This window comes from Mastomys coucha, unplaced genomic scaffold (genome assembly GCF_008632895.1).
Source record: "Mastomys coucha isolate ucsf_1 unplaced genomic scaffold, UCSF_Mcou_1 pScaffold5, whole genome shotgun sequence".
In the NCBI taxonomy this organism is placed as follows: Eukaryota; Metazoa; Chordata; class Mammalia; order Rodentia; family Muridae; genus Mastomys; species Mastomys coucha.
The window spans coordinates 93,127,229-93,152,912 of record NW_022196911.1 but is presented as its reverse complement, the minus strand read 5'-3'; the positions used below and the strand labels follow the sequence as shown (position 1 = coordinate 93,152,912).

The window sequence follows — 25,684 nt, the reverse complement described above, 5'->3', positions numbered from 1 at the left end:
ATTTGTTGGTTTTCCCTTCAAACTTCAGTATCTAGCTAAATCTTAACCTTGAAAAGGTGAAAGTTGATTTCAGGTCCTCATGCATGTTTTGAGACAGGGTCTCAGGCAGCCCAGGCTGACATTGAAGAGTGGCATTGAGTTTCTGATCTTTGTGCTTCAAGTGCTGAGGTTGCAGGTGTGCCACTATGTCCAGTTTTTGTTTTTTCCTTTTGCTTTTTGTTTTTTGGTTTTTTTTTGGTTTTTTTTTTTTTTTTTTTTTTTTTTTTTTTTTTTTTTTTTTTTTTGAAGCAGGGGTTCATTTTAACCCAGGCTATGCTCCACCTCACTCTGTACCTGAAGCTGACCTAGAACTCTTATCTTCCTTGTACTTCCCCATGACACCAAGGCTGTGAGGTCACAGACATGTGTCACTCCTGCTCCACCATTTTATAAAGCAAGTTCTTACTAGATTATTCAGGTTGCCCAAGAACTGGATTTCTATGACCCAGTTACGCCTTTAAGCAACTCTTCTGTAGCCTCCGACTTTCTTAATGCTGTGACCCTTTAATACAGTGTCTTCTGTTGTGCTGACCTCTAGCCATAAACGAATCTTTGCTACTGTTATGAATCATAAAATAAATACCTATATCTAATTGTCCTAGGTATTCCCTATAAAAGGGTCATCTAGTACCCCTGGGTGGGTGGGTATAGGGACCCACAGATTGAGAACCACTGGTCTAGATGAATAAGCCAGGTTCTTTAAAACCTCTGTGTGAGCCGGGCAATGGTGGCACAAGCCTTTAATCCCAGCACTTGGGAGGCAGAGGCAGGCGGATTTCTGACTTCGAGGCCAGCCTGGTCTACAGAGTGAGTTCCAGGACAGCCAGGGCTACACAGAGAAACCCTGTCTCAAAAAACCAAAAAAAAAAAAAACCTCTGTGTGAAAGCCAGTCATAGTGGCCATTGCCTTTAATACCAGCACTTGGGAAGCAGAGACAGTTGAATCAAGGCCCTCCTGATCTACAGAATGAGTTCCAGGGCCTGCAAGGCTACACAGAAAACAGAAACCTTGTCTCAAAGGGGAAGGGGGGAAAAAAACCCAAAACTTCTAAGAGATAAAGTTGTCCTCTGATCTGCACAAGTATATGCACACATGCAGCACAAACTTTTTTGTTTTTTAAATCAACTTTTAAAAACTATAGCTTAAGGAATATGACAAAAAAGATATTGTAGGTATTGAAGGGGGGGTCTATGGGAGGAACGGTGGTACAAAAGGGGAACAAGAATGTGATTCAATTCTGTTTAATTAAAATATGTTTTTAAATGTTAAAAAAAACCTGTATAGCTTTGTTTTTTGTTTGTTTTTCGAGACAGGGTTTCTCTGTGTAGCCCTGGCTGTCCTGGAACTCATTCTGTAGACCAGGCTAGCCTTGAACTCAGAAATCCGCCTGTCTCTGCCTCCCAAGTGCTGGGATTAAAGGCGTGCACCACCACTGCCCAGCTGGATAGCTTTGTTTTGTTATATGCAAGAATCTTGGTTCCATTATAGCATAGGAAAGAGGGAGGGTGAGAAAATGGGATGTCAGAAGCATTGTGCTTGAAGAGGAAATCAACTGACCTGTCCTCAAAGTTTTCATGTCATTGTGAATATATAATTAGCCCTCATTCTGCAGTGGTCCTAATCGGTTTCAGAGTTTGAATTAATAGTAGTACTTGGGACAAGTCCCATGCCTAGTCCCTGTGCATTCATTTCCAGTCTATTAAGAAAAATCATGATATCTATATTAGAGGTGGGAGGGTCAAAATAAGCTTACCTCTGTCATCAAGTAATTATGTAAAATGTGCCTAAATACCCAATCATCCATTAGAACTGTGTATTCATTAAAAGATTTACATGTAACCTAGCCATGGTAGCACACACCAGTGAGTGGAACACTTGGAAAGTAAAGCTAAGAAGATCAGGAGTTCAAGATCATCTTCAGCTACACAGAGAATTCAAGGCCAGCTGAGTTATATGAGAATCCTGTCTCAGCAATAACAAAAGCGTTCTCACTAGAGCTGGAGGGATCACTTAATGGTTAAGGGTACTTGTTGCTCTTACAGAGAAACTAGGTTCATTCCCCAGCACTCATATGGTGGCTGTCCATAATTCTAGTTTTATGGGATCTGGCACCATCTTCTGGCATTTGAGGGCACCAGATGCACACACAATGCACTTGCATATATGCAGTCAAACCCTCATGTACATAAAATAAAAATAAATATACCTGGTGGTTCAACAGTTAAGAGCACAGACTTCTCTTCCAGAGGTCCTCAGTTCAATTCCCAGCAACCACATGGTGGCTCATAACCATCGGTAATGGGATCTAACGCCCTCTTCTGGTGTGTCTGAAGACAGCTTCAGTGTACTCATATACCTAAAATAAAAAAAAAAAAAATTTAAAGGAGTTCTAGATTATCCATGGCTGCATAGTGAGACCCTGTTTCAAAACAAATACATATTCTGGGTTTTATATTTTCTTTCTTTTCTCTAAATGTATATGAATGTTTTGCCTGCATGTGTGTCTTTGTACCACATGTGTACCTGGTATCCTGCATAGCTCAGAAGAGGACATTTGATCCCCCTGAAGCTAGAGTTTAACAAGCAGTTATGAATCACCATTTGTGTGTTGAGAACTAAACCCAGGCCCCTGCAAGAGCAGCCAGTTCTCTTAACTTCAGATCTCTCTCTTCAACTCTAAATGATCTTATGTGACTTTCAGGGGCTGAAGAGATGGTTTTGTAGGTTAAAAAGCTTGCTACGCAGCAAGAGGCCCTCAGTTTGGAGTCTGTGTGAAAGCCAGGTGCAATGGTGCACATCTCTGTAACCCAGCACAGTGGGCAGAGGTAGTCAGCTTACACGCCAGCTAGTCTAGGTGAAACGACAAGTTTCAGGTTCATTGATAGATCCTGACTCTAAGAAGCAAGGTGGACAGCAATACAGGGAGACTCTTGACAGTAACCTCCACCCTCCACAGGTGCAGAGCAAACACAAGCACATATACAAACAGACACAAATTTTAAGCAACATTCTACGTTATATCTTTTTGTTTGTCTTTTTATTTGGGGGGGACAGGGTCTCGTGTAAACAAGGTTGGCTTCAAGCTATGTTGCCAAAGATCCTAAAATTTCTGATCCTTCGGCTTCCAACTTCCCCATTATTAATGCATCTTTTCTTAAGTGATTAATTAGCTACTAGATGTCTAGATTATTTTCAGCTTCACAGGCTAAATTAATGATAGTTTAGTGATAGTTTATTATCTAATACAAAGCATTAGTCAGGGATCAGTAATGTAAAGAATCTGACTATGGCAGACATACTCTTTAGATCTTTATATTAGACTCTAGAACTGAGACATACTATTTGACTAATGCACACCTACATCTAGTGGCTTACAGCTATGGTAGATGTAGGGTTTAGTGCCCAACCACAATAGCAAAGTACTAAATATGTTATAGTTTCCCACCAGTCCTACCCAGTGAGAAGGCAGAGCAGAGGTTCACTTCATTGGAAGAGAAGCTGGTATGAGCATGCCTAGAATCCAGGGAAGAGCTAACTGTTCTCTTTATTTTTTCCCTGTAGCTTCACAAACAAGCTGATATGCAAGAAGAGAAAAACAGAATTGAAAGAGTTCTTGGGGCTACTCTATCACCTGAACTGATTCAAAAAGTCCTCACTTTTGCACTTTCGGTAAGTTATAAGTTGCATTTCAAGGTAACTGCTGCTGAACCATGCGGTAGTGGCCCATGCCTTTAATCCCAGCACTCATGAGGTAGGGATAGGAGAATCTCTGAGCTTCAGGCCATCCTGGTGACGGAGTGACATCTACATAGATATACTCTGTCTGGAAAAACAAAAGAGAACTGGTGTTGGATGGTGTGTATCAAGTGCCTGATTCAGCACACTCTTGGTGTTTTGGGGAAGCTGGTCAGAGCTTTCGGTTTTGTTTGGTTTTTATTTTTTTTATTGCTGTATTTTATATGGTAGATTGGGGATGGGGATGAGAGGAGATGAGTGGGTGGGTCTTCCTTCCATCTTGTGGTCTCCAGAGATTGAGTCAGGTTGTGAGGCTCAGCTGCTGTGCTGATCTGTCCTCTCCCACTAGTAGTGAGAAGTAGAACAGTTTGAAGAGAAAACGGAGGCCTTTGGAATCCCTTTCCCTCCCTGGGAGTGAGTGCTTCCCCTGCTGTGCTTCAGGTTTCCGACAGTGCGCTGTATTCTCCGGTTCCAGAGTTACTGCTAGTTCTTTTTTTTCCCCTTAGGAAGAGGTTCGTCCACAGGACACTGTATCAGTAATTGGTGGAGTAGCTGGAGGCAGCAAGCATGGGAGGAAAGCCGCTTGGAAATTTATAAAGGACAACTGGGAAGAGCTGTATAATCGCTACCAGGGAGGGTTCCTAATATCCAGACTAATAAAGGTATGTGGGAGTCTTGAATAGTTTGCTAATCTGGAATGTTATTGAATGATTATCCATGATCTGTTAGACTGTTGGTTCTCAACCTTCCCTAATGCCAACACTTTAATACAGTTCCTCATGTTATAATGACCCCCAACTATAAAATTATTTAATTGCTACTTTATAACTATAGTTTTGCTACTGTTATGGATTATAATGTGACTATGTGATGTGCATAATATTTGATATGTGACTCCTATGGGGGTCATGATCCACAGAGTGAGAACCTATGTATTACATCCAAAAGTTAGGATCTTTGCTCTTTACAGGGTTCTTCCACCAGGTGTGGTGGACTATGCTTGTAACCTCAGCACTGTAGAAGCTGAGACAGAAGGATTGCTTGGAGTTTGAAAGTAGCCACAGCTATATAGCAAGACCCAAACTCCCACTCCTGCCTTCAAATAGAGGGTTCCTCGAGTGCTGTGGTTGCATCTCACTCATAGGCCTATTCTGCACTGGCAGTGAATTCAAGCCCCAGCAAAAAACCAAAAAGCAAAAATCTCTCAAATTGTTACTGGGGTTTGTTTTATAAGCATGCACATCCCCCATCTTATCGTCTGTATAACAAGTCACAGTGGGAGAGAACAGAATTGTTTGTCTTTGGGGTAAGTGGAAGTTTGTGTCTAAACTATTTAAAACCTGTTTTGTTTTCAGCTGTCAGTTGAGGGGTTTGCAGTTGATAAAATGGCTGGAGAAGTTAAGGTAAGGACAGTGCTGCCCACCGCTCAGCTTCCAGGCCAGAGCTTAAGTGAACCTGCTTGCCTGCCTGCCTTTTTTTCTTTTCCCTCCCTTCTTTACTTCCTCTCTTTTTCTTCCTTCTTTCCTCCCTCCCTTCCTTCTTTCCTTCCTTAACTTACTTTATTTTGTGTGTATGAGTGTTTTGCCTGCATGTATATGTGTACTCCATGCTTGCTTGATACTCATGGATATCAGAAGAGGGCATAGGATCCCCTGTATTTAGACTTCTGGGAAGTTGTGAACCACCATGTGGATGCTAAGAACCCAGGTCCTCTGGAGCAACAAGAGCCCTTCACCTGAACTGTCTCTCCAGCCCCATGTTCTAATGAATGTCGGGGTAGTGGTGCGCTTTTGTGAGTCCTTGTGTCTTAGGTAGATTTGACTTTGCCTTCAATATCTGAAGAGTCTACAGTAGAGAAATAATCAGCTTTGTGTAGACTCTGGACTTGGTAAATATCAGCATTTGGGGGATGAATTTATTCTGAGTGGGAAAATGTAACACCCCATTGAAACTGTCCCGCAGTTTCATGAACCGGGTTCTGCCTCGACCAAAGGGAGAAAGGAGACCTGAAACACAGAGTTCGAGAACAAAAGGACATGAAGCCAAATTGAGGGTTTCCAATCAAGGCTCTCCTTTACTTTGGGGGTTCAGCATTTATATACAAGAGAGCATAACTGAATCTCTAGGTTACAACGACATTTGAATAACATAAGGAATTCATTCAGGAGGAGTCAGGAAGAGTCAGAAAGGGAAGCTGGCTGCTGGGCTGAAAGTGGCATCCCGCAGGTCTCCAGAGAATGGCTGGAGGCGCAGTCCACAGTGGGGGAGGAGGTCGACAACTGATGTCCTCAGGCTGTATACGTGCCAGCCAGCAGGCATAGCTTCCTCTGTAATCCTCGAAGGTGGAACTCATAGTAGTGAGTCTTTGGTTCAGGCACAGAAGGCATGAGTTGAGTCTGCAGTGGCAAGCTCCGATGTCTTGCAGCTGAGGGACCCCAACACCCCATTATACTATAGACTTCATCATCCTGTGTACTGTCTATTTTACCTTACCTTCTTGGGGACAATACTGAGAGCTGTGATCTGGTTCACTGTGGGAACCATTGTAAGGGATAAGTTTTATAGCCAGGCAGAGTGGCTCATGCCTAAATGCAGAGACAAGTGGATCCCTGAGTTTGAGCCTAGCCTGGTCTACAGAGCAAGTTCCCAGGACAGCCAGGGCTATACCTGTTTGGGGAAAAAAAAAAAACAAAGGGGAAGAAAACAGGAATACATTTTACTATTTTTTTAGATCTTGAAAAAGCAGTGAAATACTTGATTTCAACTGTCATTTAATCTACATTGTATATTGTATTTTGTGAACAATTTCACCGTAAAGGTAATGGGACTACGAAGGAGAGACATCTAAACAGGCTTAGGAGGCAGGGTAGTGGCAAAGTGAAGCTAGTAAGGCAGACCTAAGATTGCAGAGAACACTGTTTTTGCTGGTCAGGTTGAGGCAGGAGGACCTCTGTGCTTCAAGGCCAGTCACGCTGCAGTGTGGAATAGTTTGAAAAGGTTGAAACACTCATTCTCAGAACAAGAAAGACACAATATAGCTCAGAGAAGAATAATGGAGTCATGGTGGGTTATCCCAGTAAGCATTGGAATGTACAGGGTGAGTTAGAGCTGTGCTCTGTAGCTATGCTGGCCTAAAACTTAGTGTGAACCCCAAGTTGGCCCTGTGTTCATAATGATCCTTCTACTTCAGCCTCAGGAGTACAGGGGTTATATGATTTATGAGCCACCACACCTGGTTTTTGCTAATCTTTAATTCAACAGTATTCCTGTGTGTTCAGATCACCTAAGGCACCCTTTCTCAACCTGTACGAGGAGACTCCTGTAAGGGCCAATTGACCCACCCTTTCACAAGGGCCACCTATGAAAGGAGACCATCAGGAAATACAGATTTTATATTACAATTCATAACAGTAGCAAAATTACAAAGTAGCAATGAAGATAATTTATGGTTCCAGGTCACAACAAGAGAGGAACTGTATTAAATATTAAAGAATTACAGTGTCAGGAAGGTTGAGAACCTAAGAGAAGAAATAGAGACAGGGGTACTTTCCTTTTTTTTTTTTTTAAGATTTATTTATTTATTATATTAAAGCACACTGTAGCTGTCTTCAGACACACCAGAAGAGGGCATCAGATCTCATTATGGATGGTTGTGAGCCACCATGTGGTTGTGGAAGAGCAGAACAGTCATTGCTCTTAACTACTGAGCCATCTCTCCAGCCCCCAGATTAGTAATTTTTAATCATAACCTCAAGAGGCTTGTTATTCTATGAAAAATGTAAAACTCTGGAGTAGAATTGGATTAGTAGCAGCATTTTAAACTTGGTGGCTTATCATGAGGCAGCTTTGAGTCCTGAAATGCCTTGTCTTGCTAAGTGCTCATTTGTTTCTTCTTCCTGTAAATATTTCTTGGAGATAAGAGGTGGAAGCTTACAGCAGTTAAGTTACTCAGTAACAAGCCATCGCATTGACTAAGCCTAGCCTTAGATTCCAAATACGTCACATCCTAATTATAGGAGACCTTTTAACATTGGGACATGACACTATCATCTGTGAAATTCATGCTTAGAGCCATGAACTCAGAAGCAAGTCCCTTTCAATGGCCTCACCTTCCAAATCCCCTTAACATAAAGAATCTGCCCCATAGGTAAGTTTTCTCTGTATTCTAAAATACAGAATTTTTTTTATTCTGAGTAGAAGAGAGAAATACCCTGAAACATTTGGAAGAGTCCAGAACAGAGGAGGGGAAAAAAAAAAGACTGGATGTGTCCAGGGTTGTCTGCAAGAGAGCATAGCCATAGAGCAGGGGTGGGGAGGGCTGGGAGGCTAGTGGAGATAACAAGAGTTGGTGGGGCAGGAGGAAACTTGTCCTTATACAGAGAACAAAGGGGACCTGGGAGGGGAAGCCACTGGGCTTTTGAAACCTCAAAACTCTCCCCCAGTGACACACTTCCACAGACAAGGACATCCCTCTTAATCCTTCTAATCCTATCAAAGAGTTGTATTCCCTGATGACTGAGGGAATAGTCATCAAATCCATTCAGACCACGGGAACCATATACCTTCTGCCAGAGCAAGGAAAGGCTCCCTTTGGAAGGCAGAAAACCCAGTTCACACCATCATAAGGAAAGCTGACTTTTATCGCCAGAAATCCTTCTATAGGCCACTTGAGCTCACTTCTAGACATATGGAGGGTCTGAGATCTAACACATTAATAACTCTTAGAAATAAGTTTCCAGAATATGAAATTTAAGGGTAGGGGGCATTTCCAAATGTTAGCAGCAGAATGTTAAAAAGAACAAAGAGTAGGGGCTTTGTCAACTCTAGATTAGGACCAGAGAGATGGCTCAGCAAGAAAAAGTGCTTCCTGCCAAACCTGATGACCTAAGTGTGATCTCCATGATCCATTTGGTGGAATGTGAGGACCCAGGATTTGCTCATCTGACCTCCACATCTCCCAGGGACACACTCAGGCCCATAAATGTGTTAGAAGCAGTGCAAACTCTCTGGGTTTAAGAGTACTAGCTGTTCTTACAAAGGACCTAAGTTCAGTCTCCTGAACCCATGTCAGCTGGGTCACAACCACCTGTACCTCCAGCTCCAGGGCACCTGACTCGCTCCTGGCCTCACAGGCACACACTTACACTTAAATAAAAATAAGTCTTCAAAGCCAGGAATTGGTGGTGCACACATTTAATCTCAACACTTAGGAGACAGAGGCAGATAGATCTTTGTGAGTTCAAAGCCAGCCTGGTCTACAGCCAGGACTACACAGAGAAACCCTGTGTTGAAAAACCAAAATAAATAGTTAAATATAATCTTCAAAATTCCCAACACCCATGTGGCAGCTCTTAACTGTCTATAATTAATTACTTCGTGGAATCCAAAGCCGTCTTCTCATGTACAGACATATGCAAACAAAATACTCCTATATGTACAAATCTTTTTTTTGCGGGGGGTGGGGTGGGTTATTTTTGGTTTTTCGAGACAGGGTCCTGGAACTCACTCTGTAGACCAGACTGGCCTCGAACTCAGAAATCTGCCTGCCTCTGCCTGCCAAGTGCTGGGATTATAGGCATGTACCACCAACACCAGGGCTTTTTTTTTAAAGATTTATTTATTTATTATATGTAAGTACACTATAGCTATCTTCAGACATACCAGAAGAGGGCGTCAGATCCCATTACAGATGGTTATGAGCCACCATGTGGTTGCTGGGATTTGAACTCAGGACCTCTGGAAGAACAGTCAGTACTCTTAACCGCTGAGCAATCTCTGCAGCCCTACGTACAAATCTTAAAAAAACCAACAAAACAAACAAACTTGGTTAGATTCCAGATGAAGTGAGAGAAAAGACAGTGAAATAGACTTGAGGAGAGTAGAGGGCCCTGAACCTGAGCCTTGCCCCCAGAAAAGACTGTGCAGAGAAAAGCCTTGGATGCCACCGGTGGCAGCTGAGAACTGGAAATGCAGCTGGTCTAAAGTATAAAATGGCCCAGATTTTAGAGGCTATTTGAGAAACAATATAAAAATCTAAATTTTTAAATATATTTGTTATATTTGGAGTAATATTTTTGATCTGCCTACTTAAATAAGATACTTTATGGAGAAAAAAGAACTGCACAATCAAGTTATTAAATCGGATGGCTTCAGTAGGTTTATGTTGTGAACTGGGCTCTGTTCATATCTGCGGGCATGACTGCATGTAGCTTTTGCCTGGACCATGAATTGCATATACTGGTAGGTAACTAGCATTTTAAAAAGGAGCAGGTTTGGCCTCTTATCAGTTTTTGATTAGGTTTTATAATTTCACTTGTTAAGGAAGGATTCTTACAGTCTGCTCAAGGAGTTCAGGTCTCATGATTAAGGCTGATGAATCAGTTAGGCCAGTTGATTGATTCTTTTATGTAGTCCCAAGGTTAACTTCTTACTATTGCTAACAGTGATTCTGCATTCTGCATTGTTTTTATCCCAGGCTTTCTTCGAGAGTCACCCAGCTCCTTCAGCTGAGCGTACCATCCAGCAGTGTTGTGAAAATATCCTGCTGAATGCTGCTTGGCTAAAGCGAGATGCTGAGAGCATTCACCAGTACCTCCTTCAGCGGAGAGCCTCCCCTCCCTCAGTGTGAGGCCTCCTCCGCACCTCAGCCGCACTGCCTCTCTGCAGGGTGAGGTGGAGCTACTAAACAGCTGATTCACATGCCAAGAATTTGGAGTCTTACACCAGTGGGGGTTGGACAATGAATGTAGTTAACTGGTTCCTGCTCACACTCCAGAATTAAATTCTATTGAAAAAGGAAAATCAGCAATTCAGCAAAAAAATAAAATAAAATAAAAAATAAAATAAAAATGTAAATATGATAGTAATAAACTAGAGAATAACGAAACTGTGAAACTTCCTGAAGCCTGTCATGGTCAAAGTGTGGAACACTCTCCTGTTAGTGACGGACCCGAAGGAAAGAGGCTTTGAGGGAAGAGGCTTGTGTGAAGTGGGTTCTACGTGCAGCTGACAAGCTGGGTGTGTCCATCGCTGGGGATGCTGACCAGAAGGCTGACCGCTGGCTCACAGAGTGGAGTCTGTGCATAATTATAAGTGGGTTTTCTTTTTCCTTTTTGGCATGGGAACCGACCAGGAAGGTATCTTTTCCTCTATAACTCAATCTGAACCAAGGATTGTAGTTCCCTCCTTGCTTCCCTTCTGTGTGATCCCCAACCCCCAATAAAGTAATGAAAAGCTTTAAAAAACAAAAGAAAACGAAACAAACAAAAAAAAAAAACCACCCTCCCTCCCTTCCAGGTTCTTCTGCCCAGCCCTGACCTGCCCTTAGATAACACAAACATCTTTGATGGCCACATTAAATAAGAGGAGCTGATATGCTTTTATTTTCTAAGATAACCTTTAAGGAACCCTAAAATGCATAAGAGGTGGAAGAGTAGAAATTAAGTTTAAGATTATCAGCTAGGCCTTTCTGCTCAAAACTGTCACAGTTACCTGACAGGCCAAATGCTGCACCTCCTCCGAACAGTATCAGTGAGCTCTGGCTCACCACTTGTGCATATAAGGGGCCAGTGGGGACTGCTATGGGGCCCAGGTGTCCGCTGCACCGCTGTGTCGCCAGTGTGCCCACTAACAAGCCTCGCCACCTAACCCGCTGTGTTTTTACTAAGTCTCAACCCCTTACCCTTACTCCCCTTTTTTTTTCCCTTTTATTTTTTTTTCTGAATCCTTTTATTTTGTGTTAACAGAAATTCATATTTGGTGTGGCTTAATGTATTTTGGAAGGTCATCAGATTGTGAGACTGCTTCCTTGAAACATTTTTGTGCTATTGTTTTAAAAAATAATAATTAAAAAACAGTTGGCGTTAATAAAAATGTCAATGTGAAGTTGATGGCCTGGTTCTTTTCAGCCTCCTTGAAAGAAAACTAAAGTTTCCCTATGCCCCAGTAGAATTATAGGAAGTCAGGTCACCATGGGAGTTTTGAAAATTTGTGTTACATTTTATGTGTATAGATAGATACATACCACAGTATGTACGTGGAGGTCTGACAGCAACTGTGGGCACTGATCTGCCCCCTCCTGGAGATTTGAAATCAGATTATCTAGCTTTGTAGCAAAAACCCTTACCCCAGCTATCTTGCCAACTCTTCTTTGTGTTTCTGAAACAACCTCATTCTTTTTTGTTTGTTTGTTTGTTTTTGTTTGTTTGTTTGTTTTTGTTTGTTTGTTTTTGTTTTTTTGAGACAGGGTTTCACTGTATAGCCCTGGCTGTCCTGGAACTCACTTTGTAGACCAGGCTGGCCTAGAACTCAGAAATCTGCCTGCCTCTGCCTCCCAAGTGCTGGGATTAAAGGCGTGCGCCACCACCACCCGGCTGAAACAACCTCATTCTAAAGCCTGGCTAGGCTAGAATTTACTATGGCAGCCCAGACTGGGCTCAAACTCAATAATCCTCCTGCCTCAATCTCCACATTGTTGGGATTATAGGCATGAGCCAACAGGCACAGCTTTATCTCATGATTTTTCTTTTTCTTTTTTTTTTTTTTAGTTTTAAGAAAATTCAAACAGAGGCAGGCGGATTTCTGAGTTCAAAGCCAGTCTGGTCTACAGAGTGAGTTCCAGAACAGCCAGGTCTACACAGAGAAACCCTTTCTTGAAAAAAAGAAAAAAAAAAAATTCAAAGCCAAAGCCAGGTAGTGGTGGTGGTACACATAGCTTTAATCCCAGCAGTTGGGAGGCAGAGACAGGCAGATCTCTGAGTTCCTGGCCAGCCTGGTTAACAGCTAGTTCTAGGACAGGCAGGGTTACACCAGAGAATCCCTGTCTCAGGAAGCTAAAAAAAAGGAAAAGAAAATTCAAAGTAGGTATGGTCTTTGCCTCTAATGTCAGCATACTGAATTGTGAGGCAGGAGGATTAAGAGTGTCAGGGTTGAGTGGGCTACACAGTGAGTACGTCTCAGAAATATACAAAGGGCTGGAGGACACCTTATCAAGGCAGCATTTGTGTAGCATGCACAAAGCTGAGTTTAGATCCCAGCCACAATAAACAAATGTGGCAATGTGGCTCCTGGGTAAACTGCTCTGTGAACTGGAGGGCCTGAGTTCATATCCCTAGAGCCAACATTAAACAGGTGGCCCAGTGTAGTGGCTCTCACCTTTAATCCCTCTGGAGACAAAGGCAGGCAGGAAGAAGTAAAATGTCTCAGCACCTGCCACAAAACCTGACAACCTGAGCTCCATCCTCAGGTCCACTCGGGAAGCAGACAACCTACTCCTTTGACCTCCACATTTTTGGTTTTGTTTTGTTTGTTGTTGTGCAAGACAGGGTTTCTCTGTGTAACCCTGCCTGTCCTGGAACTCACTCTGTATACCAGGCTGGCCTCAAATTCAGAGATCGGCCTGCCTCTGCTCCAGTGTGTTGAGTGGGATTAAAAGCATGCCTCATCACACTGTCTGACCTTCACGTTTTCTCAAACTTGTAAAAGGGGAGAAAATCCAGTCAAAGTATCATCCCCTGGCTTTCGTTGTCAGGTCCCAAGAGCCCCTTGGTGTATGTCTACTAAAGACCAAGCGGCCTTGCACAAGACAGGACACCTCACCTGCTCAGTCTGGGTTCCTCTCTTACTCCTTGTTAGCTCCCGTGAACTCTGCCCTTGTGTTTGTAGAGACCTTACATTATATTCTCCTGTATGTCTGTGTTCTGTGTCCGGATAACACCTTGCCGGAGTACTGTAATCCCAATGCTTTTAGCACTGGCCTCCTACCTCAGCCTTCACTTCCATCTTCAGCAACCTTATTCCCTGTCACCAGCAAATTGTGCAGTTTAAGTCCACTCCTGATGGTGTCACAGGGCTGATCAGCTGGCTTTGCTCTTATTAATCTGCACTGCACTCTCCTGTACTGTAGTTTCCCCTTGTGGGCTTGGGCTTCTGGGTTAGTTGAATTGTTTTCCCTTTTACAATAGTGTGAGGTATAATGGCTCACTCCTTTACTTTTTCTTTATTTTCTTTATTTTCATTTATGCCTGTATACCACATTCATGCCTGGCATCCAAGGCAGTCAGAAGAGAGCATCAAATCCCCGCAGCTGGAATTACAGACAGTTGTAAGCAACCATGTGGGAATTAAACCTGACCACCTTGTGTTTGTAACCTCTAAGCCATCACTCTAGCCCAAACCCCTTTTTTGTGTCATTTGTATCCTGGCCCTCCACATCTTTCTGATGTGAATACATTTGCACTTCTGAGAAAAGCTGAAGCTGGCTCAAGGCTCAGTAGGTAAAAACACCTGCTTTTATACCCAACTATTTGAGTACTCCAGGACCCACTCGGTGGAAGAAGGTCAACTGCAAGTTGCTCTCTGACCTCCACACACGAACCATGGCATGTGCACCTTCCTCGCACACACAAAATGAATAAATTAACCAAGCCAGCTCAGTCAGTCTATTGGGTCTCAAGGGAAGGAGAGAGTATTGAAAAAAAAAAAAAAAAAGACAATTAGACAATAGTATAACATGACTCCAGCCAGTGATGAGGCTGCAGCGAGTTTATTTTTCTTCAGTCTGCTTTTATAACATTCTAAATACATGCAAAGAATAAGGTCCAGCCTAAGGTATAAAGAGAGTAAAGGAATAAACAAAGTTCCCAAGATTTCTGTATTCAGAGTCTTAACAAGACCCACCAAGATACAAAGAACACAGTCCGCAGCTGTATTCATCCTGAGCCATTTCATAGTCCTAGCCCAATGTCAAATTCCTGCCAGATTCTTAGGAGGCAGCCCCAAAAGCTGTCCACACATGGAAATTTACAAATAAAACAGATGTTTTATATACATGTTATCCCAGTAATTGGGAAGCTGTGGCAGGAGGATTGTTACAAGTTGGAACAGCCTGGTTTACAATAGTGAATTAACAGACTATTTAGAGCTAGAATTTTTTAAGTCATGGTTCACATCAGAAGTCCTCACTGGGGAGATGGGATCCCAAGGTCAAGCTGAAATTAAAAGTGGGTGGCCTTTTAAAAAGAAAACCTGGACATGATGGTGGGTATCTGTAATCCCAGCACTCAGGAGGTGGAGGTCTGTCACAAGTTTGTTTTGCACCGGTGTGGTGGCCCTCATCTGTAATCTAGCACTTGGAAGACAGATCTCCCAGTTCAAGATCAGACATCTATACAGCAAGTTCCCCTGGCAGCCAGGTCTATATGAGTGTCTCAAAATGGTTCCTTCTGCTTCCTGTACTGAGAACAGCTGCAGCTCACTTTTCCTGTCCCTGTCAGTGAGAGCTGTTTCTCTTTAAACTGTGAGCAAAAATAAACCCATTCTCTCCTTGAAGGAGGGGGAAGATGAAGAGTTTGGTCTAGTAAACGTTATGCCAGTGGAAAAGGTCTCAGCTTGCAAACCACTAGGAGACAAACATAATTCAATCATTTTTATTTCTTTGGAACTTGTCACTATATGTACATGTTCCTGGAGAAGGGGATTATGGATCTGAGGCTGATTTTTGCTCTCCTCCATTGTTTTCTCCAATTTACTTTTGGTTTGGTTTTTGGTTTTTGAGACAGGGTCTCAAAGCTCTGGCTTTAGGTCTAGACAGGTCTGTAAGCTCTGGCTGGCCTAGAACTGACTAAGTGGATCTGGATCAGATGTTCTCAGACTCACAGAGATCCACCTTCCTCGGCTTCCTGAGTGCTGGGATTAAAGACAGGCCTAGCTCCCCTTTATTTATTTATTTATTTTTGATTTTTCAAGACAGGGTTTCTCTGTGTAGCCCTGGCTGTCCTGGAACTCACTCTGTAGACCAGGCTGGCCTTGAACTCAGAAATTCACCTGTGCCTCCCAAGTGCTGGGATTAAAGGCGTGCGCCACCAACTGCCTGGGTCCATTCTGGTTATTCTTGTCTGCACTAGTTTAAATATATCAAGTGTTTGTGGGAATAGAGATAGGCTGTGCCCCCTTTTCCTGTGCAGTCTGGTATTGCCATTGTTGATGGTCCCTGCTCCTCACACGTTGTCTCTCATGGTGTGCTTGGCAGACATACCTGGAAAAGTGCACCTCCTCCACTAGAGTTGCAGGTCAAGCATTGCAGCCTGCTGTCCTGGTGTCAGGTATCAGTTTGGTGAAATTCCCACCCATGACAAATGAGGTATAAAGCATCTGCTTTGTTGGTTCTATGTGGTTCCTGTCAGTGTCCTTGTCACTGGAGATGTCTACTGTCCCATAACTGAGACCAGCTCTTTTAATGCTACCTGGGTGTGCAATTCCATTTATTAAAATTGCTTTTTAGACAATTTCACAGAGTGTAGACTGACCACTCCCCACTGTCAACAGCATCTTTAACTACAATTTCTGGCTCATATCACCATTAACTGGATTAGAAAGCTATGTAGGAGCAATGGTGGCGCACGCCTTTAATTCCAGCACTTGGGAGGCAGAGACAGGCAGATTTCTGAGTTTGAGGCCAGCCTGGTCTACAGAGTGACTTCCAGGACAGTCAGGGCTACACAGAGAAACCCTGTCTCGGAAGAAAACAAAAACAAAAACAAAAAGAAAAGAAAGATAGAAATTTATGTAGGGATGCGTTTTACAAAGATTTTGCAGGGAGAGATACAGCCAGCTAAGAAAATTACTATAACCTGTTTTCAGAATCCCAAACTGCACAGACTCCTGGAAGCACATGCTCACTTCCTGAATATGGGACATCCCAGCCAGAGCAACTCTTATACTTGCCTCAGTAATCCAGTGGCTCCCTCCTCCCAACAATTCAGAAAACCAACATGCTAGTGATGGGATATAGCTCACTGGTAGTCACGTGCAACTTCCTGAGTTCAGTTTTAGCATGAGAGATGGTGAGGGGGACAGAGCACAGGAAGGACCTCAGATAGAGTGTGGGAAGGGCTTATTTTTGTTTTTGTTTTTTTTTGTTTTTGTTTTTGAGACAGAGTCTCACTATGTTGTTTCGACTAGCCTGGTATAGATCAGGCTGGCCTTGAACTCATGAATATCTGCCTGCCTCTGCCTCCTGAGTGCTGGGATTAAAAGCATATACCACTATTCCTGGCAATGTGGGTAGTTGCCATTTGTGGTCCATCCTCGACTGGGCCTTATTTGTGCTGGTCACAGTTTCTTCCTGGCATGTGATAATTACAGAAGGAGAAGTCTGGTGCAAATGACACTGGCCTTTTCCAGTTGCCATGACAGAATGGCGTTGTGCAATCTCAAAGCGTGCCAGTTGCTGTGGAGGATGTGCCTTCTAGTCACTGCTTAAAAGACCTCTCTTCATCCTAGCCCTTGGAGATGGAGGCAAGTAGATGTCTGTGAGTTTAGAGGGCCAGCCTGGTCTACACAGGAAGTACTGGTTATTGATGCAGAGGCTGAAGAGAGTTCAGCAGCCAACAGCACACAGCCTGTGCTTGCAGACGGCCTACGTAAGCTCAGCTTCCAGTACACACCCATAGGAATGAGCCACCAGCATCTCCATTCCCAGGGGATCCAATGTTCTTTTCTGGCCTCTGAGAGCACCTACATGCATATGGCACACATAAATACACAGATGTGCGTACGCACATAGGAATGCACACACATGAGCCACACATGCTCAATTTTTTGTTTTGTTTTGTTTTTGTTTTTCCAGACAGGGTTTCTCTGTGTAGCCCTGGCTGTCCTGGAATTCACTCTGTACACCAGGCTAGCCTCGAACTCAGAAACCTGCCTGCCTCTGCCTCCCAAGTGCTGGGATTAAAGGCGTGCACCACCACTGCCTAGCATAAATTTAAAAAAAAAAAAAAAGAAAAACATTTAAATATCATGGTTATTGAAATTGTGTCAGAAAGCTCCCACCCCCCCAAACCAAGCTGGCTGTCAAGGCAGTGTTCAAGGCACAGCCTGGAATGTCCTAGTTCCTAGCTCTGGGGTATAGACAGCAGACAGTGACTTCTCTGAGTTTTCACTCACTAAAGAAGAATGTCAGACATGGCAGACTTGGCCTCTGTTTGCCTGAGGCTGAGGAGTTAGCATGGACAAAGGGCAGCAAATGAGTGCTCTTCTCCTGCAACGCTGGGTCTTGTCAGGTACTAGCTCTGCCACTGACCCACAGCACTGTCCATTTGGAATGGGAAGCACGGGGTCTGCCACTGACCCGCACGGGCTGACCCCCAGCACTGACCTTCGGAATGGGAAGCACGGGGTCTGCCACTGACCCGCACGGGCTGACCCACAGCACTGACCGTTCGGAATGGGAAGCACGGGGTCTGCCACTGACCCACAGCACTGCCCATTCGGAATGGGAAGCACAGGGTGCCATACAATTGAGAGTCTCTCTGGGGATTCTGAATGCTCAGGAAAAGCCTTCTTGAAGATGCGATGTTAAATCGAGACCTGAACGATTTGCCAAACGGGTTGGAGAGGTAGTTTAGGAGTTAAAAGAGTTTGATTCCCGCTGGGCGGTGGTGGGGCACGCCTTTAATCCCAGCACTTGGGAGGCAGAGGCAGGCAGATTTCTGAGTTCGAGGCCAGTCTGGTCTACAGAGTGAGTTCCAAGACAGCCTGGGCTACACAGAGAAACCCTGTCTCAAAAACAAAAAAACAAACAAACCAAACAAAAATTATTTTTCATTGAAAAATAAAGCTCCCTAGCACACTACTACCATACTCACTATAGTGACCTTGCTGTCTAAAGGAGGCACGCCCAGTAGTGACCTGCTCCTCCAGGGACCTGATGGAAAGGCCGGAAACACTGCACTTGAAACTTCCAGTGTGAGTCCGGAAGCCCCAGGCGTGAGCTCAGCTGCTTTGAGCAGGATCCGACCATTTATGGCAATGTGCATTTCTCAAGTGTGGTCCTGCAAGACGGCTTCCAGAGAAGTTCAGCTTTCCTTCTCCTCTGCCACCCGGTGGGGCAGACCCACCAGAGCACACCGTCTTCTGGTTTCTTCCAGCCAAAGCTTGTTCCCAGCACCTTCCAGCTTACAAAGGTTGCCATCATTCCAAAATGTTCCAATCCTCCACACTGTCCTGTCCCCTGTCCGTACAGCCTCTGGAAAAGCATCATGCCCCATGAGTACTTATGGGACATCTTAAGGAAAGGACAGTGGTTTGTGAGTCGATACTTAGAATGGCTCAAAAAGTACATTTAACGGGTCAAGTCTGAGAGATTTGGGACTTAGCTCACCTTTAAGACTAGAGCCTCGCCGGGCAGTGGTGGTGCATGCCTTTAATCCCAGCACTTGGGAGGCAAAGGCAGGCAGATTTCTGAGTTCAAGGCCAGCCTAGTCTACAGAGTGAGTTCCAGGACAGCCAGGGCTACACAGAGAAACACTGTCTCGAAAAAAGAAAAAAAAAGAAAAAAAAAAACCCAAAAAGACTAGAGCCTCTATTCCACTGTGTAGAACTTAGTGTTCATTCTGGGCCATTTCAATGTTCATCTATAAGATGCTGACATCTGCAGGTCCTGTCTCTGCAGTTTCTTCCCAGACCCAGGTGCCCCCGCCCCTGACCAAGGACTGTGGGAAAGCCCTACACAGCTTAATCCTAGAGGCTGCAACCCTCCACTTTCCCCCGTCTGACCTACCTGGCGCCTTTTTTGTACTATTGGGGTTAGCCTACGACTTTGCTACCCTGGGCAAGTGTGCTACAACTGAGTCGCATAGTCAAGCCTTACGAAATGCTGTTAGTTTCAAATCCTGGCTTTTAAAAAACGTCTTTTATTTTTTTATTTATTTATTATTTTTTTTTTTTTGGTTTTTCAAGACAGGGTTTCTCTGTGTAGCCCTGGCTGTCCTGGAACTCACTCTGTAGACCAGGCTGGCCTCGAAGTCAGAAATCCGCCTGCTTCTGCCTCCCAAGTGCTGGGATTATAGGCGTGCGCCACCACCGCCCTTTTATTTTTATTTATGTATGTACATGAGAGTGCAGGGGCCTGAGGAGAACAGACGATGGTGGTGTTCCCCGGAGCAGGAGTTACAAGGGTCTGAACTCTGTTCATCTACAGGAAGGAGTACGTGCTCTTAACCACTGAGCAATCCCACCAGCTCACTTTTTTTCCATTTTTTTTTCAGATAGGGTCTCACTGTGTAGCCTGGTTGGCCGTGTCCTTCCTGTGTAGAACATTGGGCTGGCCTCACATAGCATTTCTCCTGCCTCAGCTTCCGGAGTGTTGGGGTCATAGGCATATGCTACCACATTCATCCTATTTTTATATTTTTGAGACATGTTGCCCAGGCAGTTCTTGACCTTGTTGGCTCAAGTGATCCTCTTACTTCAGCCTCCCTGAGTAGCTGAGATAACAGGCATGGGCCACCACACTACACTTATTGACAGTTTAGTCTAAGTACTTTATGTATTAATTTACTAAATGAATTCTGTTTACTTGATTCTTGGTCAGTGAAACCCACGATACATGAGACAAAGAAAGAACTGCCAGCTGGACCAGTCAGCACAATTGGTGGGGAAGCAGACATTCCAGGTGCAGGGGACTAGAGCATTTGTGCCAGGGGCGGGCAGCAGCAGACTGTTTTCATAGTTGTCCCTGAACAAGTTACTCGCAGCTGGACAGCTTAGTCTTTGATTATGTTGTTTCTTTTGTTAGGTTTTTGTCTGTTTGTTTGAGATAGGATCTCACTATAAAGTCTTGATTGGCCTGCAACTTGCTATGTAAACCAGACTGGCCTGAAATTCACAGAAATCCTCCTGCCTCTGCCTCCCAAGTGCTGAGATTTAAAAGTTCTTGCTGGGCAGTAGTGGCACATGCCTTTAATCCCAGCACTTGGGAGGCAGAGGTAGGCGGATTTCTGAGTTTGAGGCCAGCCTGGTCTACAGAGTGAGTTCCAGAACAGGCAGGGGATACACAGAGAAACCGTGTCTTGAAAAACCAAAAAACAAAAAAACAAAAAACCCTGGCTATTTGTCATTTTTTTCTTTTTCCTTTTTTTTAAAAAAAGATTTATTTATTACTATACGTAAGTACACTATAGCTGTCTTCTGACACACCAGAAGAGAGCGTCAGATCTCATTAAGTGGGGTTTTGAGCCACCATATGGTTGCTGGAACTTGAACTCAGGACCTTCAGAAGAGCAGTCAGTGCCCTTACCCGCTGAGCCATCTCGGCAGCCCGTCATTTCTTTTCTTTTAAAGTATAACTTCTATTTTATTTTTCCTTCTGCTCTTATGAAGCCACCCCTTTACATGGGCTTTGGTGGAGTTCATGGGCAGTGCCAGGAGGTCTACATTGTGGTGGGAATGTTTGGACCTTCCAGACTTCATGAGATTGATTCCGGACTACCTTGCTATGAATGGCAGAGTCCCTCAGTAACGTAGCTTGGCAAAGAGTTTGGGAAGTGCATACACATCGAAGACACTTGCTTTGGATACGTCCCTGACAGGGGTGGCTTCTACAATGTTCTGAAAGGTGAACTTAATTGCTTTATCCTTGGGTACGTACCAGGTGGAGTTCCTGCAGTGAACTGTCTGCACATGGCTGCCACCCTTTTTGGCACGACGGTTGTTTCTTCTTTTTTAGGTCATCCTAGTGCCAAGGCCCAAAAGCTCTTTGTCAGGTTTCTAATATACCGGAGTCATAAAGAAACTCAGGGCTTGCAATGCTCTGTTCTCTCATTCACTGTCAAGTGTGTTCTTTTGATAGCCATGTTATCTTCTTTTTATTATTACATTTATTTACTAGTGTGTTTGTGGGCCTCAGGGAAAAGAGGAAACTGGCTCTTTCTTTCTTCTATGTGGGTTCCAGGGATTGAACCCAGACTGATTGGGCAGCAAGCACCTTTCCCCAATGAGCTGTCCTGCCTTGGGGACATCACTTCTGTCCCGACTTGCTCTCTGGACCTTCTGCCTGGCAAGTTATTACCCTGGGGAATTTCCTTCATTGTTATCATGGAGACCTGTATTCTGACCCATGAATTCCACTTCCTAGACTACATGTCTTTCTCTCACTCTGTAGACCAGGCTGGTCTCAAACTCAGAAATCCGCCTGCCTCTGCCTCCCAAGTGCTGGGATTAAAGGCATGTGCCACCACTGCCCAGCCACACGTCTTTCTTTTTAAATCATGGATTTGCTTTTGTTCAAAAGGGTTTCACTTTGTAGCCCAAGCTACTGAGCAGCCCAGGCCTGTAGCCCAGACTCCTTCAAATTGATAATCCTATTTCTGCCTCCCTCATGCTGCTGTTACTGGATGAGACACCATGTCTGCTGCCTTTCTGGTTTATTTTCTGGTTTAAAGTGTCATCTCTCCCAGCTGGCTCCTGAGAAAATGCCTAGATAGGATGTAAGAGGTTTCCTGTTTTAATTTCATAAGTCTGTAAATGTGCTTACTCAACTGAATCGCTATTTCGATACAATATACAATGCCAGGTCATGATCACCAGGACAGCTGGCCAGGAGAGGATCACTGTCAAGAGTCTCTACATGACCTTCCGGTTGGAAAGCAGGAAGCATGGTGTCTTTGCTGAAGTTGTTTCTTTGACCTGCCTCTTCTTCCCTCCACACTTTGGGATCCACGTGGTTCAGAAATGTCATGAAGGGTTGGTGAGCTGGCTCAGCAGGTAAAAGCACTGACTGTTCTTCGAAGGTCCTGAGTTCAGATCCCAGCAACCACATGGTGGCTCACAACCACCCCTAATGATATCTGATGCTCTCTTCTGGTGTATCAGAAGACAGCTACAGTGTAACTGTAGCTCTTTACCGGCTGAGCCATTTAGATGAGCTCACCAGACCACATTTAAAAATTTATTTATTTGTGCTCTATTCGGCAGCACATATACTAAAATTGGAATGATACAGAGAAGATTAGCATAGCCCCTGCACAAGGATGACACGCAAATTCGTGAAGCATTCCATATTAAAAAAAATTATTTATTTCTTTTTTTTTTTTCCTTCGAGACAGGGTTTCTCTGTATAGCCCTGGCTGTCCTGGAAACTTTGTAGACCAGGCTGGCCTCGAACTCAGAAATCTGCCTGCCTCTGCCTCCCAAGTGCTGGGATTAAAGACATGCGCCACCACTACACAGCTTAAAATTTTATTTTTCTAAAGATTTATTTATTTTATTTTATGTGTATAAGTACACTGTAGCTGTACTGATGGCTGTGAGCCATCATGTGGCTGCTGGGAATTGAACTCAGGACCTCTGCTCGCTCTGGCGTAATATACTGTAGCTGTCTTCAGACACACCAGAAGAGAGCATCAGATCTCATGACGGGTGGTTGTGAGCCACCATGTGGTTGCTGGGATTTGAACTCAGGACCTTCAGAAGAGCAGTCAGTGCTCTTACCCACTGAGCCATCTCACCAGCCCTGATACCGTGTTTCTTATTCAAGTTGGGCTCCTAGAAATCCCCTGCCTCCAGGTCCTCATGCTGGGTTCACTGATGCTCCTGGCCATTTGGCATGGGTATTGAGATAGACTTCAAAGTATTGCTTTTACAGTAGGCACTCTACCAAGTCATGACCTTAGCTTCTTTTTATGTGAGTGTGTGGGAGGGAGTAGGGACAGTCTCATTCTACAGTCCAGGCTGACTTCAAAACACACTATGTATTCCAGATTGGCCTTGAATTTACAATAATCCTTTTGCATTCAGCTGCCAAGTTCTGGATTACCCTTGTGCAGCAGATGGGCTATGGGCTTCCAATTCCAATGTCCTGCCTCTGCCTCCTAAGAAATCTCCTCATTTGCAAAACTCTCCAATATTCAATTTACCACAGATTCTGAGTCACCTCATGACTAGGCCAGTGCAGGAAGTGTTTTCTTTTTTCTTTTCTTTTCAAGACAGGGTTTCTCTGTGTAGCCCTGGCTGTCCTGGAACTCACTCTGTAGACCAGGCTGGCCTCGAACTCAGAAATCCTCCTGCCTCTGCCTCCCAAATGCTGGGATTAAAGGCATGTGCCACCACCGCCCGGCTAGAAAGTGTTTTCTAAATGACAAGTTCCGAAGGCGAAGATCATGTGCCTCACTGCTTAAAATAGTCCATGGCACATAGTAGGTTCTCAATGTGCTAAATGGATAAAACAGACGATTCAACATGCAGCACATTCATGCAACTCACAAGAGGAGAATGATTTGTCAAAGATGTCTTCTATTCATTTGTCTTAGCCCACAGGAATGTGGATCAAGGTAACTCCCACACTTCTGAGCCTCTCCTTGCCTAGAATTTTCTCACCCCTCTCTCTCCCTCAATGCTGTATCCTTCATTGGTACATTCAACTACTTTAATAGGTTTGATAACTCCTTAGGTCTCCAGGCATTTTAAATGTATTGGGAGGACTGGGTGTGTAAAAGCCTCTGTAGCAATAGCATGAGGATCCTAGCTCACATCTCCAGAACCCAGTAGGAGTAGGATACCATGACTGACTGTAATCCCAGGGCTCCTGTGGGAAGATGGGAAGTGGAGAAGATAGAGGGCCGGCTAGTCAGCACACAGGCTGACACCTGGAGCATGGGGTGATAGGAAGGAACCTGCCAGGTGGTAACTGAAGGTTCTGGGGTTGCAAACCAAGGCTCACTCAACAACAGCCCAGTGAGCAAAGGCAAGAGGTGGCCTGGTGAGTGCTTTGGGGTCTTTTTTTTTTTTTTTTTTTTGAGACAGGGTTTCTCTGTATGGTCCTGTCTGTCCTGTCACTCACTCTGTAGACCAGGCTGGCCTCGAACTCAAAACTCAGGAACTCGAATCTGCCTGCCTCTGCCTCCCACTGGCTGGGTTAAAGATGTGCCCACTACCGCACCACTGTGCTTTGCGCTCTGAAGTTTCTATTCCATGTGGATGGTATTTCCCCTGCATATGTATGTATGTGTGCTGGCAATCAGTGCTCTTAACTGCTAAGTCACCTGTGCAGTTCTTGGAGAAGGGCTTTGTTTTTAAAGTCAGGTCTCTGCTTCTGAGAGCTGAAGATGGAAGAGCATCTCTGCCCTGATTCTGTGATTCTCCATGAATGCTCTCAAGGTCCTACATTTTTTGGGAGAAGTGCTATGTGTAAAGATTCGTCTAGACAGGCAGGCAGTCCTTGGATGTCTTTTTGCAGCACCAACTGACAGTGAACCCTCCTGCTCAGTCACTTTGCTGTGGGCCCCTTGAGGACTGGATGGGAGAGCAGTGAGTGCTTTCTTTCACAGAATCCAGTGTTTTGCACCAGTACTGCCATACCTGTCCGTGCAGAGGTGTCTGTTTAGGGGGAACTTTCCAGAGGAACAGATTTCTCCCATTTCACAGATACCAAAGGTTAGGCAGTATTCACCCCAATCAACTGGAGCTTCAGAGTAACACTAAGAATGACAAGCTGGAGAGATGGCTTAGTAGTTAAGCCCACTTGCTGTTCTTTTTAGTGGACACAGGTTCAGTCCCCAGAACACACATGGTGGCTCACAACCATCTGTAACTCCAGTTCCAAGGGATCTAACATTCTCCATGCTGGGACATATATTATGTATGCTCAACAAGTGCTGCTTGCTAAGGTACATCCCCACCCCAGTTAGCCCTGTTTGACTAAAGGACATCCCACAGAGTATGGAGAGCTGGGAACATGAACTTAAGCAGGCGTTTCTGCTATCTGTGCTCAACACTTAATGATGTGGTAAATGTGGTGTCATGGGAATGCCTTTAATGGGAACTAGACAACACCATGCATAACTCTAGCTTAACAACAAAAATACAATCCAATTTAGTTTCACTAAGGATCTGATGCTTAACAGTAATTTTATTGCCATACTAGTATCCTTTCACTATCTCATGCCCTCTGATTGGTCCTAATAAAGACTGGTGCTGTGGCAGAGGTGGGCTCAGCAAACTGCAGGAAAGCAGTTTGTTTTCTGGAACCAAATTATGGGTCATCCTGTGTGGGCAATCTGCAAGAAAATGACAGGGTTCTCAGGGATGTCATGCCACTGTCCTTTTTTTTCTTTTTTTTTTTTTGGTTTT

At 44.2% G+C, this 25,684-nt stretch overlaps 1 protein-coding gene, 1 non-coding gene and 1 pseudogene across 3 annotated transcripts in view; 2 read left to right on the top strand and 1 right to left on the bottom strand.

Moving 5' to 3' along the window:
• The window catches only part of Npepps (aminopeptidase puromycin sensitive), an 85,438-nt gene extending 73,779 nt beyond the window's left edge, over positions 1–11,659 (top strand). For both annotated transcript variants that reach the window (XM_031355078.1, XM_031355079.1), the window contains exons 20-23: positions 3,602–3,709; positions 4,282–4,437; positions 5,131–5,178; positions 10,251–11,659. In XM_031355078.1, the coding sequence (XP_031210938.1) occupies positions 3,602–3,709; positions 4,282–4,437; positions 5,131–5,178; positions 10,251–10,403 (465 nt within the window). In that variant the 3' untranslated portion in view covers positions 10,404–11,659. The remainder of the gene's footprint in view (positions 1–3,601; positions 3,710–4,281; positions 4,438–5,130; positions 5,179–10,250) is intronic.
• A 9,287-nt stretch (positions 11,660–20,946) lies between these two features.
• On the bottom strand, positions 20,947–21,289 carry LOC116078127 (annotated as a pseudogene).
• Positions 21,290–22,515: 1,226 nt separating this feature from the next.
• Positions 22,516–22,622, top strand: LOC116079317. The gene has a single exon (XR_004113890.1). It is a non-coding gene; the product is annotated as a U6 spliceosomal RNA (small nuclear RNA).
• The last annotated feature ends 3,062 nt before the right edge of the window (positions 22,623–25,684 follow it).